General features: G+C 45.4%; 1 protein-coding gene across 5 annotated transcripts in view; it reads right to left on the bottom strand.

The window, feature by feature from the left end:
* COL27A1 (collagen type XXVII alpha 1 chain) overlaps positions 1–13,658 on the bottom strand; it is a 213,406-nt gene that overhangs the window by 53,057 nt on the left and 146,691 nt on the right. For all 5 annotated transcript variants that reach the window (XM_054084105.1, XM_054084104.1, XM_054084103.1 and 2 more), the window contains 4 exons: positions 11,174–11,227; positions 8,275–8,328; positions 7,403–7,456; positions 4,137–4,190 (listed from right to left, as the gene is read on the bottom strand). In XM_054084105.1, coding sequence (XP_053940080.1) covers positions 4,137–4,190; positions 7,403–7,456; positions 8,275–8,328; positions 11,174–11,227 — 216 coding nt within the window. The remainder of the gene's footprint in view (positions 1–4,136; positions 4,191–7,402; positions 7,457–8,274; positions 8,329–11,173; positions 11,228–13,658) is intronic.

The following is a 13,658-nucleotide window of genomic DNA, read 5'->3' on the forward strand; positions in this document are numbered from 1 at the left end:
TTTTTCAGCCAATTAGAACAATCCCTGGGAGCAAACCAATATACCTCCGATTCCTCTCCATGAACAACTTCTCAGATGAACCTGGAAAAGCAACTATTTTCAGGTTTGCTTAGACAGATTCCTAGCATTTGCAGCTTCCTGCAGTGAGTGATGCTGCAAAGCATCGTGTCTGTGTGGCGGAGAGACGGTGGTCCTCACCTGCACAGAGTGGTCAAAGGCTGGCAGGGCAGAGCTGCACACCTTATCTCGTCTTTGCAGGCTTCACCTGAGCAATAGTTAATGCAGGAGCCGATGACTGAGTGGGTTGGTGAGAAATATGCTTTGGGATTTGAAAAGCTCCTCTGAGTTGCCCGAGCCAATACTCAACATCCCCTCTCATGAGAGGATAAAATGTCAGAAGTATTGGCAGACACCTTGGTCAGAAGAACAGGGCAAGATTTCAGGTGCAGCTTTATGATCTGAGCTGCAAAGCCATGGCTCCGGTTGATATTTAGCCTTTTGTAGAGATTCTCAGTCAATACCTGGGCTTTTTGATATTGATATCCTTAACAGAGGATGCCGCAGACCACACATTGTCACTCTGCAAGGAGCTGATTAACGAAACGTGCTTTTCAGTTTTAGTGAGATAGGGTGAGAGGCTTGCTGAATCAGCTGCCTCCAAATTTAAACCTTGATTTGGTCAAATAATTAGGTTTAAACACATGTATAGCTGTCATTAGCTGAATGTTAAGCACATGTCTAAGCTGAGTATGTACGAAGGGAAATAAGCCCAGTCTCACAGGTCCAAGTTTCTTGTCCTTAGGGAAGAGGAGAGAGGAAACCATGTTAGTGGAAGACTGTTCAGTATCAGTCTGACGGGCTACACAAAGACTTGGGAAGGACAACAGCGACAAAAGCCCTGTCATGACTAAAACAAGGTTACAATCTTTAAAGAATAATCTTTTAAATATTAGTACTCGTATCTTGACAATACAAAAGCTATCACAACATAAATGCAGACCCCAAAATGTCTCCATTGTTCTTTACAATCAAAACCATATTTGCTTTTTACGCGTCCTTCAAAAGCAAAATTACTTTAATGAAGTATCCACAAACAGAGCTCATGGAATCCACAAACATCTGGTGGAGGTTGCATTCATGTTTCCACACTGAATTGAATTATGTCGCTTTTGTAAACTAGGGTAGACAGAGGGTAATGTCTGAAATTACAATTGGGGGACCCTGAGAAAACCAAGAGCCAGAATACCAGGACAAACTAAGCAAACAAAGAATATTATGTGCCTGGAATATCTTCTGAGAGTATGAAGAGAAGCAAAACGTGAGAGAGAGAGATAGAAACCAGAAATTCTCCATGCAGGAGATCTGCTGGTCCTTGCAATACTGACTTTCCCACATCATATTCACTGAAAATTGAAGGATTTCAGAGCAAAGCCCAAATTTCTCCTCTCTGCTGGGGATCTTCGAAAGCATGGCTGCCCGTCTCACCAATTCTTGAATTCTTGGAGGGATTATATCGCTCCAGTGCTCAAACGCACCAAATCTCCCCCATGCCACAGTCCAGCAGATCCAGCTGCTCGGTGCCCGCTGGCAGAGGCTTACCCCTCTTTGACCCCTTGCCGATACTGGTGTCCTCAGTGTAAGATTGAGACCTTAATGCAACCTCTTCACCAAGAACCATCTCCTGTTCTACATCCATGTTCTATGCTTCCTGGAGCAATTCTTTGCAGGGTTCTGCAGCCATCTGGGGTAGAGCCACTGCTGCATTTCTGGTTTTCAGGGCTGGGATGCACTTTGAAGTCCAGGCTTCCTCAATGGAAGAATGTCTTGGGATAGCAAATTGGCACAGGGTCTGCCAGACTCAACATCTGGAGAGGAAAAGCAACCCAAGGCCATGAAGCCGAACATCTCTACCATGCGGTACATAATTTTGAGGATGGACAGTGCTGGCAGAAGTAGATGTCCTGCAAAGATTTCTTCTGAGACTTTGGCACCCTCTCTCTGGATCTAGCTATACCCAACGGCAAGTCACTGCTGTGTCAGCCAACCTCCTTTCTTAGGAGATGAATCCAGATTTGCTCTTCGTTTTACCTCATTTGATAATAAAATAAATTTGTCATTCTGACAGTGTAAGTGGAGCTGAAAACAACCCGGTCAGCTGTACTCTCCTTGCGGATAGAGAACTTTAGGGCAAAGCAGATGTCAGAAGCCAAAGAAGACCTATGCAAGTGAATTTCATGCAAACAAGAGCCAAACATTGCAGTTACACGCGGTTGCCTGCTGTAAGGAGAGGCTCAGTGCTAGGGATGCAGCTGGCATCCCCAGCTGGCAGCCAGGGGGATGCAGCACTGGGACTTCTCCTCTACCACTGCAGACATTAAAGACACTGGCAGACACGTCTGATCTCCCTGGAGGACCCATCTTGCCACAACTCCACACAATCGGCAGCCTGGATTTATTCAGAAGGTGTTTCCCATTCAGCTTTGCATTGTAGTTTTACCTTGAGATATTTTCGGTCATCCATCCAAAGCCTCCTGTGAAAGTGCCTTCTGTTTCTCATCTGTCATTATCATGGATGTTCCGGACAGCTCAGTTAATTGCTGCTATGTAGCACAGAGAAGCCTTGCTCCCCAGGGGACCCTCCGAGAGCAGAACTGGGGAATAAGATCCATGGGCCTTCCCACCAAGGAGAACGGCTGCAAAGAAGCTGTTTCTCCCAGTCACAAGTTAAAAGCTGAACCTTGATATGCATCTACTAGGCTTGGATGTTACTGGTGTCCTTTTAGCTGTGCTTCTAAAGCAGTTCCAGGCTACATAACTCTGTGGTTATAAAGCTTTCTAGTTGGTTTTTCCATTTCCTCTTGCTGGTCCCAGCTATTCGAAGAGAGTATTAGCTTTGGTATAGGGAAACATATGCAATCCTTGGCTGTCCCGAATTCCCCAAGCAGGAGTTGCAGAAGCAGATACTGTGTGTGTGTAAAATGTATAGTTTACTCCAGCCTACGTCTTTGAAAATGAAACATGGAAACAGATAATCTTAAGATCCTTGGAGGGAGAAATGCAAAGTATGTTGTTGTTGGGACCTTCAGCAAACCCACGTGCGCTCACTATTAATATTTTGTAAAGCAGTTACAATAAGAAACATCCCTAAGCAGGGATGCTACTGTGATAGATGTCCTGTTGAAGAAGAAGAAAGATTGAGGAGCTCAGTGGGACATGAGCTGGATGTCATAGACAGGAAAACAAGCAGCTTTGGCAGGTCTAGAGGTCATTCTGCTGTCGGCTGTCACCCAAACAGAGCAGGAAGAACTATACTTAAATTGACACAGAGTGGTTGTGAAATATTTAACCAGGGTAACACTTGTAGCACTGTCAGTGATGTTAGCTGTGAAGCTGGGGTCTGCTCTTTCCAGGCAGAGTGAGGATTCAAACGTGCTTTACATTCTTCTACTGTTTAGATACATACAGGTAAAATCAGGGCCATGTGTTATGGGCTGGAAAAACCCATACAAAGACACAGAATGTACTTATAATTTGATCTACAACGTAAAACACACCTTTCTCACAATCCCGCAGAATGCTGCCAGAAGGCATTAATCCTGTGAAACTGAAAGGAAAAACATGGGAAAACAAGGCTGTTTGGCTCCTGGTCAGCACTGTTCCCGCCTGCCTTGTCTCCCACTTGTACTTCATGGCTTAATATTTCCTGCTTTATCTGCTTCTGGTTAAGTCACAACACTTCACATCTCACCTGCTCTCTATACCTTGGCAGCAAAGACACCTTTTTTGGTCCTCTACATGCACTCTTTTCCCCAGCCCAGATACACCTTCAAATGAGTAAATCTTCACCATCCACATCAGAAGTGTCTGTAAATCCCATTTCACACTGATAACAAATGGCTGGAAAAGACAAGCTGGACCACTTCCATGATAAACTCTGCGCTCTGCCCATACACATCACTCGCATTCACATCCCAGGTAAGACTTTCTTCAATGCCCACAGTCTTTATACCCAGCAGAAACATGGCTGTAGAGGTGCCACAACTGCTGCTCATCTTCACATCCCCAAACCAATCCACCAGATTACAGTTCCGGTGGCTGAAAGAAGAAAGGGATAAAAGCTCACAGAAAGTGCTTACCCTGCGGCCTTTCATCCCTCTTATCCCTGGCGCACCACGGACTCCTGACGGACCCTGGAAGGGAAAAAGAAACAAAATGAAGATGGAGAAGGAAGAAGGCAGCAGCTGTTGGTAAGACCCCACATCCCTACGCGATCTGCAGGGGCCTCAGTCTCTTGACCGTCAGGTTGGCTCATTAAGTTCTTGCCAAAGACGTTACCATATTTACTTGTCTAGAGATGGTCTTTTTTTAAACTCACTATTTGTCTTTGGATTATAAACATTTAGGCCAAGGATCCTGGCTGAGGTTTTTATGCTTAAATATCTACAGCCTGTTGTCTGTGTAAGTGGTGTGATTTGAAGAGAAGCTGAACATCCAGAATTCCCTCCGAAGCTATTAAAAGCAGCTGTTGCTCAGTATCTGTACAAAAGTAATAACAACCAGGATCTGTTTTTCAGTTGTCCAAATACAAAATCAGACACCTCATCTTAGGTATCCAAGTTTGACCTTTTCAGCCAAACGCTGATTTTATCTCCGTGTAACTTTTGCCCTGTTAGTGCTGTGTAAATATTCATACTGGCAGATAGATGCTGATTTCATTTGGACTGTTGTTGTTGTGGATGATCCTGTTCTTCTTACACTTGCAGAAAGGTTTAGATTTTCTTTTAACCCGGATTTGTAAACACTTGATCCGTTAAGAAAATACTGAAGAAAATCAAACAGCTTTTTTTCTGTTAGAATATTTATCAGTTTAAAAATGTAAAGGTTACATTCAATTAACAGGACTTATTTCTGTATTATAACTTTAAAAAGCCGTATTTAAAGTTAGTGCCTTTCTGCTGTCAGAAAAGAAAAACTCAAAATGACACATTCCATTCTTACTTTCTCAAACATTCCACTTCAAGTTTTGCTATTTATATATTAATAGCTTTTGCTAACTGTCAACCCTGCAAACTCCACCAAGGATCAGAACAAAATCGGACTGTGATCTTCCTGCTGCTTGTACCACTGCCACTAATAAAGGTTTTGCTTTTGGACTGGAGGTACGTCTCTGCATGGCATGTAAGTTCAGAATACAAATGCTTAGCTGTTCTCACTCAAGATGGAAAAGTTACTTGACTGTGACTATATTTGTAATCACAGTAAATCTCAGTTTTGCTAGTGAGGTCAGTAGCAACTGGCACAGAGAAGCAGTAGATGTGTCAGATGCCTGTTTTATAGAGATTTTTTATGATAAACACATACTGAAATGAAATTCTTTGTTGGTGTTTGGAATATCCTCCTGGAAGTCTCAGCCTATCCCAAATAGTTTATGAAAATACAAGCATAGAAACATTTGTTGTGATGGCAAAATGTTGAAGGAGCAACTCGATACCATGCTGGGAATTTCAAGGAATGGTTAAGTGACCTTTAATATACCTATACGTATAAATTATTTTCAAAACTCTGTATTAACACAGAATATGCACGATGATGGTCAGCAGGAAGAGGGAAAGGGAATTCACAGCCTTAAGGGCAGAGTTTCCTACCATTGACTATACCTTTGCTCCCCGTTCCCAATCCCCCTGTATTGAATTAATTGGCCTTTGGAGCTGCTAAGGCTCACTGGATAGCTTAATCTCAAAGAGTTTAACAGTTTAGGACAAACAACAACAGCATGCCTCAAGTCTGGCTTGAAAAGCGAATAATGAATGTTTGGTGGAGAAAAAAAGCAGAAACAGATGGAATTAATGAGTGGGGATTTGATATTAGGGGATTATTTGATTAACTGGCTTTGTGGGGAAGTTTGACTTATTGAATTATGACTTTTTAATTTGCAGTCTTGGGGGAAACATTTTGCTTGGATGAACTTATTAGTTATGTGCTTGCAGGAGCACAGGGAACTGAAGGAAGTGAAAGGACTTGGGGACAGTCTTAGCTCCCCGAGCTCTGCAGAGAGGTTTCAACATCGCCAGTAAGGGCTGGTGCCTCTACTCACACTCTTGTCATCATGCCTCAGTGAAATAAGACAAAACTCAGCCTCAACTAAAGGTACTAACTAGTCGTGCACTAGATTATGCTTCAGGACCGGGAGCTCTTTGCCACAGGGTGCACTCTGCCCTCCCCAGAACCTGCTGCCTGGAGTAAAGAGGGCCTGCCTAATGCTCCAGCCACCCTCAAGTCACACAGCAGTTACCATGCTGGGATAGTTGCTGAGAAAGGGACATCTATAGATATCCAGGTGCCTCCTGGACTTCTGTCAACAGCAGGTACAGCCCTGAGGGGCCACAGAGCAGCCCACATCATGCTGCTTTTATTACAAGGCCCAGGCTAGTGACACACTGCTGCTCTTCAGGTAGGGACAGGTCACGGCAAGGTGCTGCTGGACCTCATACCTTTTCTTTTCCTCACCTCCATTGACTTGCAACTGGAGAAATCTCTCCCCAGCCAGCAGCTGGCCACAGCCGGTGCACTCAGAGCATCCCCAAGCTTCCTGCAGCTTGGCTTCCAGAGGCCAAACCTTTGGCACTGCCTGGGCATTTCACTACTGTGATCTTCCTCCCAATTAACAACACTGTGGGAATTCACACACTGAGCAAAATCCATTCCCTGTATCAGGCCAGAGCTGCCTTTCTGTGGGTTCCAGCAAATGACACGCGGCAGCAGTTGTGCTGCTGGGAGAGCCGGAGATCTTGATGTGCGAAAGCAGACAAGGGAGGCAAAATAATGGCTGTGGGAAACTGGAGCCATGCTAAAATCTACCTTCACAGCAATTGCACACTCCAGCCGCAGCTGCTTCTGTACCAGATGAGCCCATCCAGAGGGAAGGTACATCTGGAGGCGGCTGCTCTGCTCACACCAGCGAGGGGCTCGGAAAATGCATAATGCAATCACTGCGTGATGTAGTCACCACATAATACAGTCACCACATAATACAGTCACCATATTGCATGATGTGATCATCATGCTGTCAGCAATTCCTAGCAGAAGTAGAAGGTCTTGCATAATGTCTTGAGCCAGCAAGCTCATGTCCCGCTACAAAAAGTGGCGCTGGACTGTAAGTTTCAGACTCCCTATGAAGAAAACGAGCTACAGAAGTTTGGATTAAGCACTAATTGTTTTTTTTTTTTAGCATCTCTTCCCACAGTGCTCCCACCCATGTCTTATCTCTTTCCTCATATCCCTTGTTCATATCAAACTCAAATCAAACTGATTTGAGTTGCTTGACTCAGCCCATGAATGCCCAGGATATAGGATGCTGATTTCTGATGTGCAGTATTACATGAGGATGACAGCCTTTACTTACCGCTGGTCCAGGGATCCCAGGAAAACCCACTCCTCCTGGTGTCCCGGGGTGCCCCTAAAAGGAAAAGAAGAACACACCTGGTGTGAATTTCCAGGATCTGCTCATCCCTTCTTCCTCCAAGTGGGAAGACAGGATAAAAGGCATTGTTGGTCACTTGTAAGGTCAGGCAGAGCTGTTATTTGTCAGGGTGAAATTGCTCAGGGGCAGATGGAGAAGGGCCAGGCTGCCAAAAGCCCAGCTCCAACCTCGCTAGCAACGTAAGCAGCTAGATTTTCTGAACAACCCAGAAGAGAACAGGCTGAATACAGAAATCTGTCTTTCGGTCTTGCATCACGGTACATAAGAGGCGAGTGTCAGAGCAAGGCAAGATCTTGCTGAGGTCCCCTCTGTCAAACTCCTAAATGAGAATCTCTTAACGGCAATGCACACAGCATGGAAAAACACCAGGAAAAACACTGGTCAAGCAGCCCCACATCTCCAGCTATCTCTTGCAGCTTGGTGGGATGTGAACAAAAGAGGTTTGGAAATCCCTGCTCCTGGACCCCGTTCGTTCAGTAGCCAGGATGCTTGGAAAAAGGCAGTCCTTCAGTTGCTGTGGCTTGTAGCTCCTATTTATCTCCCCTTGACACAACAGCTGCAGGACACATTAAAAGCCAGTGTTTCTCTGAAGGGGAGATTACTGAACACGAGTGCTGAGGAGAGGTTGCATTTCAGTATCCAGTCAGTCAGGTGGTCATCCTCTCCCCTACAGAGGCAGGAAGAATTTGCAGCTATTCTCGTGTAATCAAAAGACCAGGAGAAGCTGCCTCGTTTGCTGGGACAGAGACAGAGAGGCAGCAGCAAGAGCGAGAGAATGCGGACTTACTCCTTACCATCGACCCCTTGACTCCTGGAGGGCCTGGGGGTCCCACCGAGCCACGGTCACCCTAGGAAAGACACAGGTGCATGGGAAAGAGTGAGGAGTTGTGTTAACAAGCACTCTGAACCGGCAGCAATTAGGGATCTAGAGCAACGAAACAACTAAAAGACCCACAAATTACAGTCTATGCCATCAGATTTCTACCAGAAAGACTTCCAGTGCAAAATAATCACCATCTTCTTTCAAGCACCTGTCTCATCAGAACAGTTAAAGGACTACAGTAAGAATTAGCTAATCCTCCATATCTCAAGAAGGAGGTTTTTACAAGCAATACACTTGACTGCCTTCAGCTCCAGATAGTGCAGGACTGGATCTCAGGAGACCTCCAGCCCTTCCCACCTAAGGCATGACATCTCTCTCTGTTCTGCAGCATCATAATATCTACATGTTCTGGCATTTTTAGAGGCTATGGTCATGAGGCGCTGCTGAGAGCAGGGAATCAAACTGGAAAAAAACCAGAGATGCTGATTGGAATAGATGGCTGGTGATTCCAGAAGGAGACCACAGGTATTTTTTGGGGGGGACACCTTATGCTGTGGCTCATACTGAGATCACACTGCAAACAACAATGATCTGCAGGCTTGCATTTGTGAGGGGGTCAGAGCCAGATGCCTGCACAGCTCACTCTAAAGGTTTCAGTCCTTATAAAAGAAACCACCTTTTGGCAATAAAAAAAAAATCCAAACAACCTATCAAAAGATCACTTATTAATTCCCAAAGTCTTATCTCCACATGCAGCACATATCAATCACTTCCCCCAAGTACACCCATAAACCTACAGCTCCGCCAAGAACAGGAGACAAGGTGTAAGCCTCCATGAGCACCACCACAACCGATGACGCAAGCCAAAGGCATAGCTCAGTGATGGGACATCAACTGCTTCTTTTTGGAGATGGTGGTATTTCCCACCACAACTGCCTGTATTCTCCCCAGCATCCCCAGTAAGGCACCGGGAATTAGGTGTGTTACGTTTGTGTGCTCTGGGGGATGAGGAAGGAGGAGTTAGTAAATGCTGCCAAGTAGTTTACGCCCAAAAGCTGACCTACCTTCCAACAGCTAAAGCGTAAAGGGAAACATTTGCTGGGCTGTAAGCAGCTTATTAAAAACAAACCCCAGAGTTTGTGTTGTCACCAGTTGGACCTTGTAAACCAATGTAAAGATTTCCCCACGGAATGCATGGATTTTATTAAGAATGCATTCACTGTATTGTTCTCTTTGATAATCTTTGGATTCTACTGGCTTCAGTCTTAAGTTTTGCAGCTCTCGGGATGGAGATTGCTGACTCAGCTATGTCTAATGAAAGCATATTTCCCACTTCATTTAGCTCACAACAGCATAGTAAGGCATAGGATGCCATGCCAACTGGAGGCCTGGTTGAGGTTTTGATTTGATGATAGTTACTTCTGTCATCCGTAAGTTTATCCTATAGAGGAGAAGTCTGACAGAAATCGCAGCTGTGCAGAGGATCTCCTAGGGCAGATTTTCAAAGGACAGCTCAGGCTTGCCTGAACACCAACATAACATCATCGTGTTACAGAGTCGGTCTGCAAGATGAGGATAGCTCATGTGGTCAAAGCATTGGCACCAAAGCCGTAGGGCCAGATGTGAGTTTACTGGAGTGGGAAAACGATCTTCCCACATCTCCTGAAAGGCACATCCTTACTCTCCTCTCAGTTCAGGACTGCAGCTGTCATTGAGGCAGCTCGGTCAGGCACCAATTTTCTGTGTAGCCACTTTGGACACATCACAGACTCTTTACTCCTTTGTTTTCCTTCTCTAAAATGCAGCCCATATCACATCGTGTCTTTTACTTCTTGTGTGCCTTGACAGTTCAGACTGAGCCTTATCCTGCTAGCGCCCCATTGAGTGCAATGGGTTTTCCAACGGCTGCTGCAGACAGGCAATAAAATAACAGTGTAACTGTCACAGAGTCTTGACATCACTACCCAGAGGACAGGGCTTGAAGTAATAAAAGCGCACAAGAGAATTGACGTGTGGAACTCATCATTCTACGCTCCTTACTATCTTTATGGCTGGACTGTGAATAATTAAACCACCAATGAAAAACAGGAGTCTGCAACTGATATACAAAGAATGACATAGATGATTTGTCTTTGGAAGCTATCCCCAAATAAAATTTTATGTTCTAATAGAAAACAAATTAATGTCCATTTACATTTTTATGAAAAATAAAGCCATTTTTCTTCCTGAAAGAAGTATGTATCTATACTGCACACAAGAGGGCACCAGCCCTTAGTCGTGCGTCCAATGCAACCACAGGGGCAGTCAGACAGGATGGAACTCAACAAATAAAAAGGAAATACTTGGACCAGCCTTTGCTCAGATCAGCGACTGCTCTCTTGTACCTTCTCTACAACTGAGGAATTGCTGAGACCTCCTGTTCAACGCAGGCTCCGCTCTGGTTCTCTGTGACCCCATCAGCAACCCAGCATGGGCTCGCGAGCACACCTCTGCACAAATCTGTCTGTGACCTAAGCTCCTTGGACTCCTCCCTTGACCGGGAACACAGGGCTGATGGGTCCCTCGTTCCCAGAAAAAAAACGGAACTGACTGTTAAATACAGCTTTCTAGCAGATTATAAATGAATAAAACCTAAATTGTTGGAGAATATTTGACAGCATCTCCGCAGAGGGCAAGCACATGTTAATTCCTAAATGCAAAGTGGATGCTTTTTGCCCGGCCCAAGACTAGCTCAGACCCCCTGGAAGTGTTGCATTCCCAGCTGGGTGTTGCACTGAGATGACAATTGAAATCTCCACAGTATTCCTGCCACCCCAGCCTCCTTTACCCTGGAAAACTTATAACAACCAATTCATTGCAAGTTATCTTACCTTTTCTCCCACTGTTCCCGGCTCCCCTACAGGACCAATGAAACCCATTAGACCCTGAGGAAAGAAAAAAGCGCAATTAATTTCCAATTTTATTTGCTGAGAAAGTAAATGGTTTCTTTGGTCCACCTTGCTGGTTGAAATAGCAAACATCCCTTGTCTACTGCTCAGTAATTCCTACTGGCTACCAGAGTGGACAGAGTTGCTCCCAGCCATGGGAACGTCTAACTCCACAGCTGGTTCTGCTTTAGGCACCATCTGGAACGGCAGCACTAGGATGTGCAAGAGCCACAACACACAGGATAAGGGATGAGTTAAGCACGTTTCGTAGAAAGGCTGAGTCTATAGCGTGGCTTTGTTTTGCAAGCATTTCCCAAAACATCAGCACACCATCCCCAAGAATCTCGAGAGCAGGAGCTCCTGGGTCGCACACAGACCGAGGGTGGCCATCATTTTAACTGTTGTACCAAGTAGACGTCCTCTGGGTTAAGGTGAGCTGCCTCAAACCCTCAGGCAAGCTAATTTTGTGTCATGCTGTAGGGATGTCAGTGGGAAATAAAGGTTCTGAGGACAGCCAGGGGGGTCAGCAAGGCAGCAGATCTGTCACTCTACTCAAACTATCTTGGAAAAAAAAAAACAGTCTAGGCTCAGGTTTGAACAACGTTTGGGATAACGAAGAAACAAACTACTGCTTTTAATTAGGAAGACAGAAAGAGACTCAATCCCAAGCTAAGATTCCTGAGAACTAAAATGCAGCAGCCTCCCTACCAACTTCAATGGGTTTCTGGCACTAGAGGTGCAAGGGACCATTCTCTCTGCTGTGGTAGGTACCGTCTCTCTCACTGTATGATTCTCATGGCCTCATCTCTAATCCCAGCAAGGGTCATTGGGAGATAGATATCTATATTTAGCTCCTCCCATGGGTCTGTAACTAATGGGATTCATCTCCTGTGGAAACACTTCATGACCTGCCCACAGTCTGCATGGGTGATGTAAAATGAAGCCAGGCCCCATACTGTTTAATTTTAGGCAACGTTCTTATTGGTACTGAGAGGTGGCTGCTGAGCAAGTCAGAGATAGGAGATGGATTTTCTACTGGTATCACCTTACTCTTCCTCTTTTTTAGAATAATTTGAAATCTTCGTAACAAACCGTAAAAGTTCCTCTATGCAAACGCATCTCACTCTTTCACTTCATCACATCAAGAATGTTTTCCAATGACACACTCAAGAAAACATTTAGCATAAGCAAACACAATGGGAAAGAAGCCACACTAGCCAGACAGGTACTGGAGAGTGGTCTCAGAAATGGGAGAAGTTTTCACCCTGCTATCTCCTTTCCAGGGGAACAATGAGAAAAGAAGTTGTCTTTCTGTACTCCTGCTTCATTGCTTTGTCCGTTTCCATCTGGCCTGACGTGTGCATTTGGAGGAGGAGCTCTCTGCAGTCCGTACATCACTATGGTTCTGTTTACACCTGTGCATTGGCAGCATAAAGTCATACCACCCAGCTACAGAGGAGTATCCAGCACCAGCAGAGCCACCTACTCACAGGTTGTGCAACTCCTGCCACCAACAGCCTCTCTCTCTCCCTCCATGAAGTTACACTCACGGTGTAAAGCCGTAGAACAAAATAACCAATCTCCTTGCTATTCCCATGTGTGTGAGGCTCAGCAGACCCAGTCAGAGACATAAAACACAATGTGGGTCACTCTCTAATGACTTTTAGATGGAACAGCTGCTGACAATGATTCCAAACACCGGGAGATTTCATGCATTAACATTCCTCACATGGTGCAATTAAATGCTATCATTTGAACATCACTGGAGACAGAAGCTCCTCAATGAGGCATGCTGATGGGCTCAACAAAAGCATCTCCCAGGCTCCCACTTGGGTGCTCAGCTGGCTTCTCCTTTTGCATGGAGCAGCCACACACTCTCCGCTCTGAGTGGCCACGGTCACACTCTGGCACGGGAGCAACCTCCAGGTGAAAAGTGCTTGGAAAAAACTCATGAGAGAAGGCAAAGAGCTCAGAAGGTATGTCAGAGCCTGGAGTTAGATGCTTATATTAGGAATTCATCCACAGATGATGTCCCGGGAAACCAATATGCCACTGTGCCACGATAGAAATATTGATTAACCACAGAAAGACCGCTACTACCAAGAAAGCTCTACTATCCCGTTAGGGCCTTGATGTCGCCAGCCCTTCTGACATCAGCACTGAAACGGTCTTTGATGCTTCCAAAGCTGAAACAGTCCCAGTGCACAAGCGTGCCACTGCCACCGGGCTGCATGGACAAGACACACGAGGGAGCAAAGCAGCGTTGGACTCAGCAGCACGTTGCCCAGTGCAGGAACCAAAGGGACAGCAGGCAAATTTGCAGTATCTGCATATGCAAGGTTGCCACTGGGTGGCATTGCTGAAGGCTGCTGAACCAATTATCCTTCCAATTAGACACAAGTACAGATACACAGCTGATAACCGCATC

The sequence above is a fragment of the Cuculus canorus genome, chromosome 19 (genome assembly GCF_017976375.1).
Source record: "Cuculus canorus isolate bCucCan1 chromosome 19, bCucCan1.pri, whole genome shotgun sequence".
Lineage (NCBI taxonomy): Eukaryota > Metazoa > Chordata > Aves > Cuculiformes > Cuculidae > Cuculus > Cuculus canorus.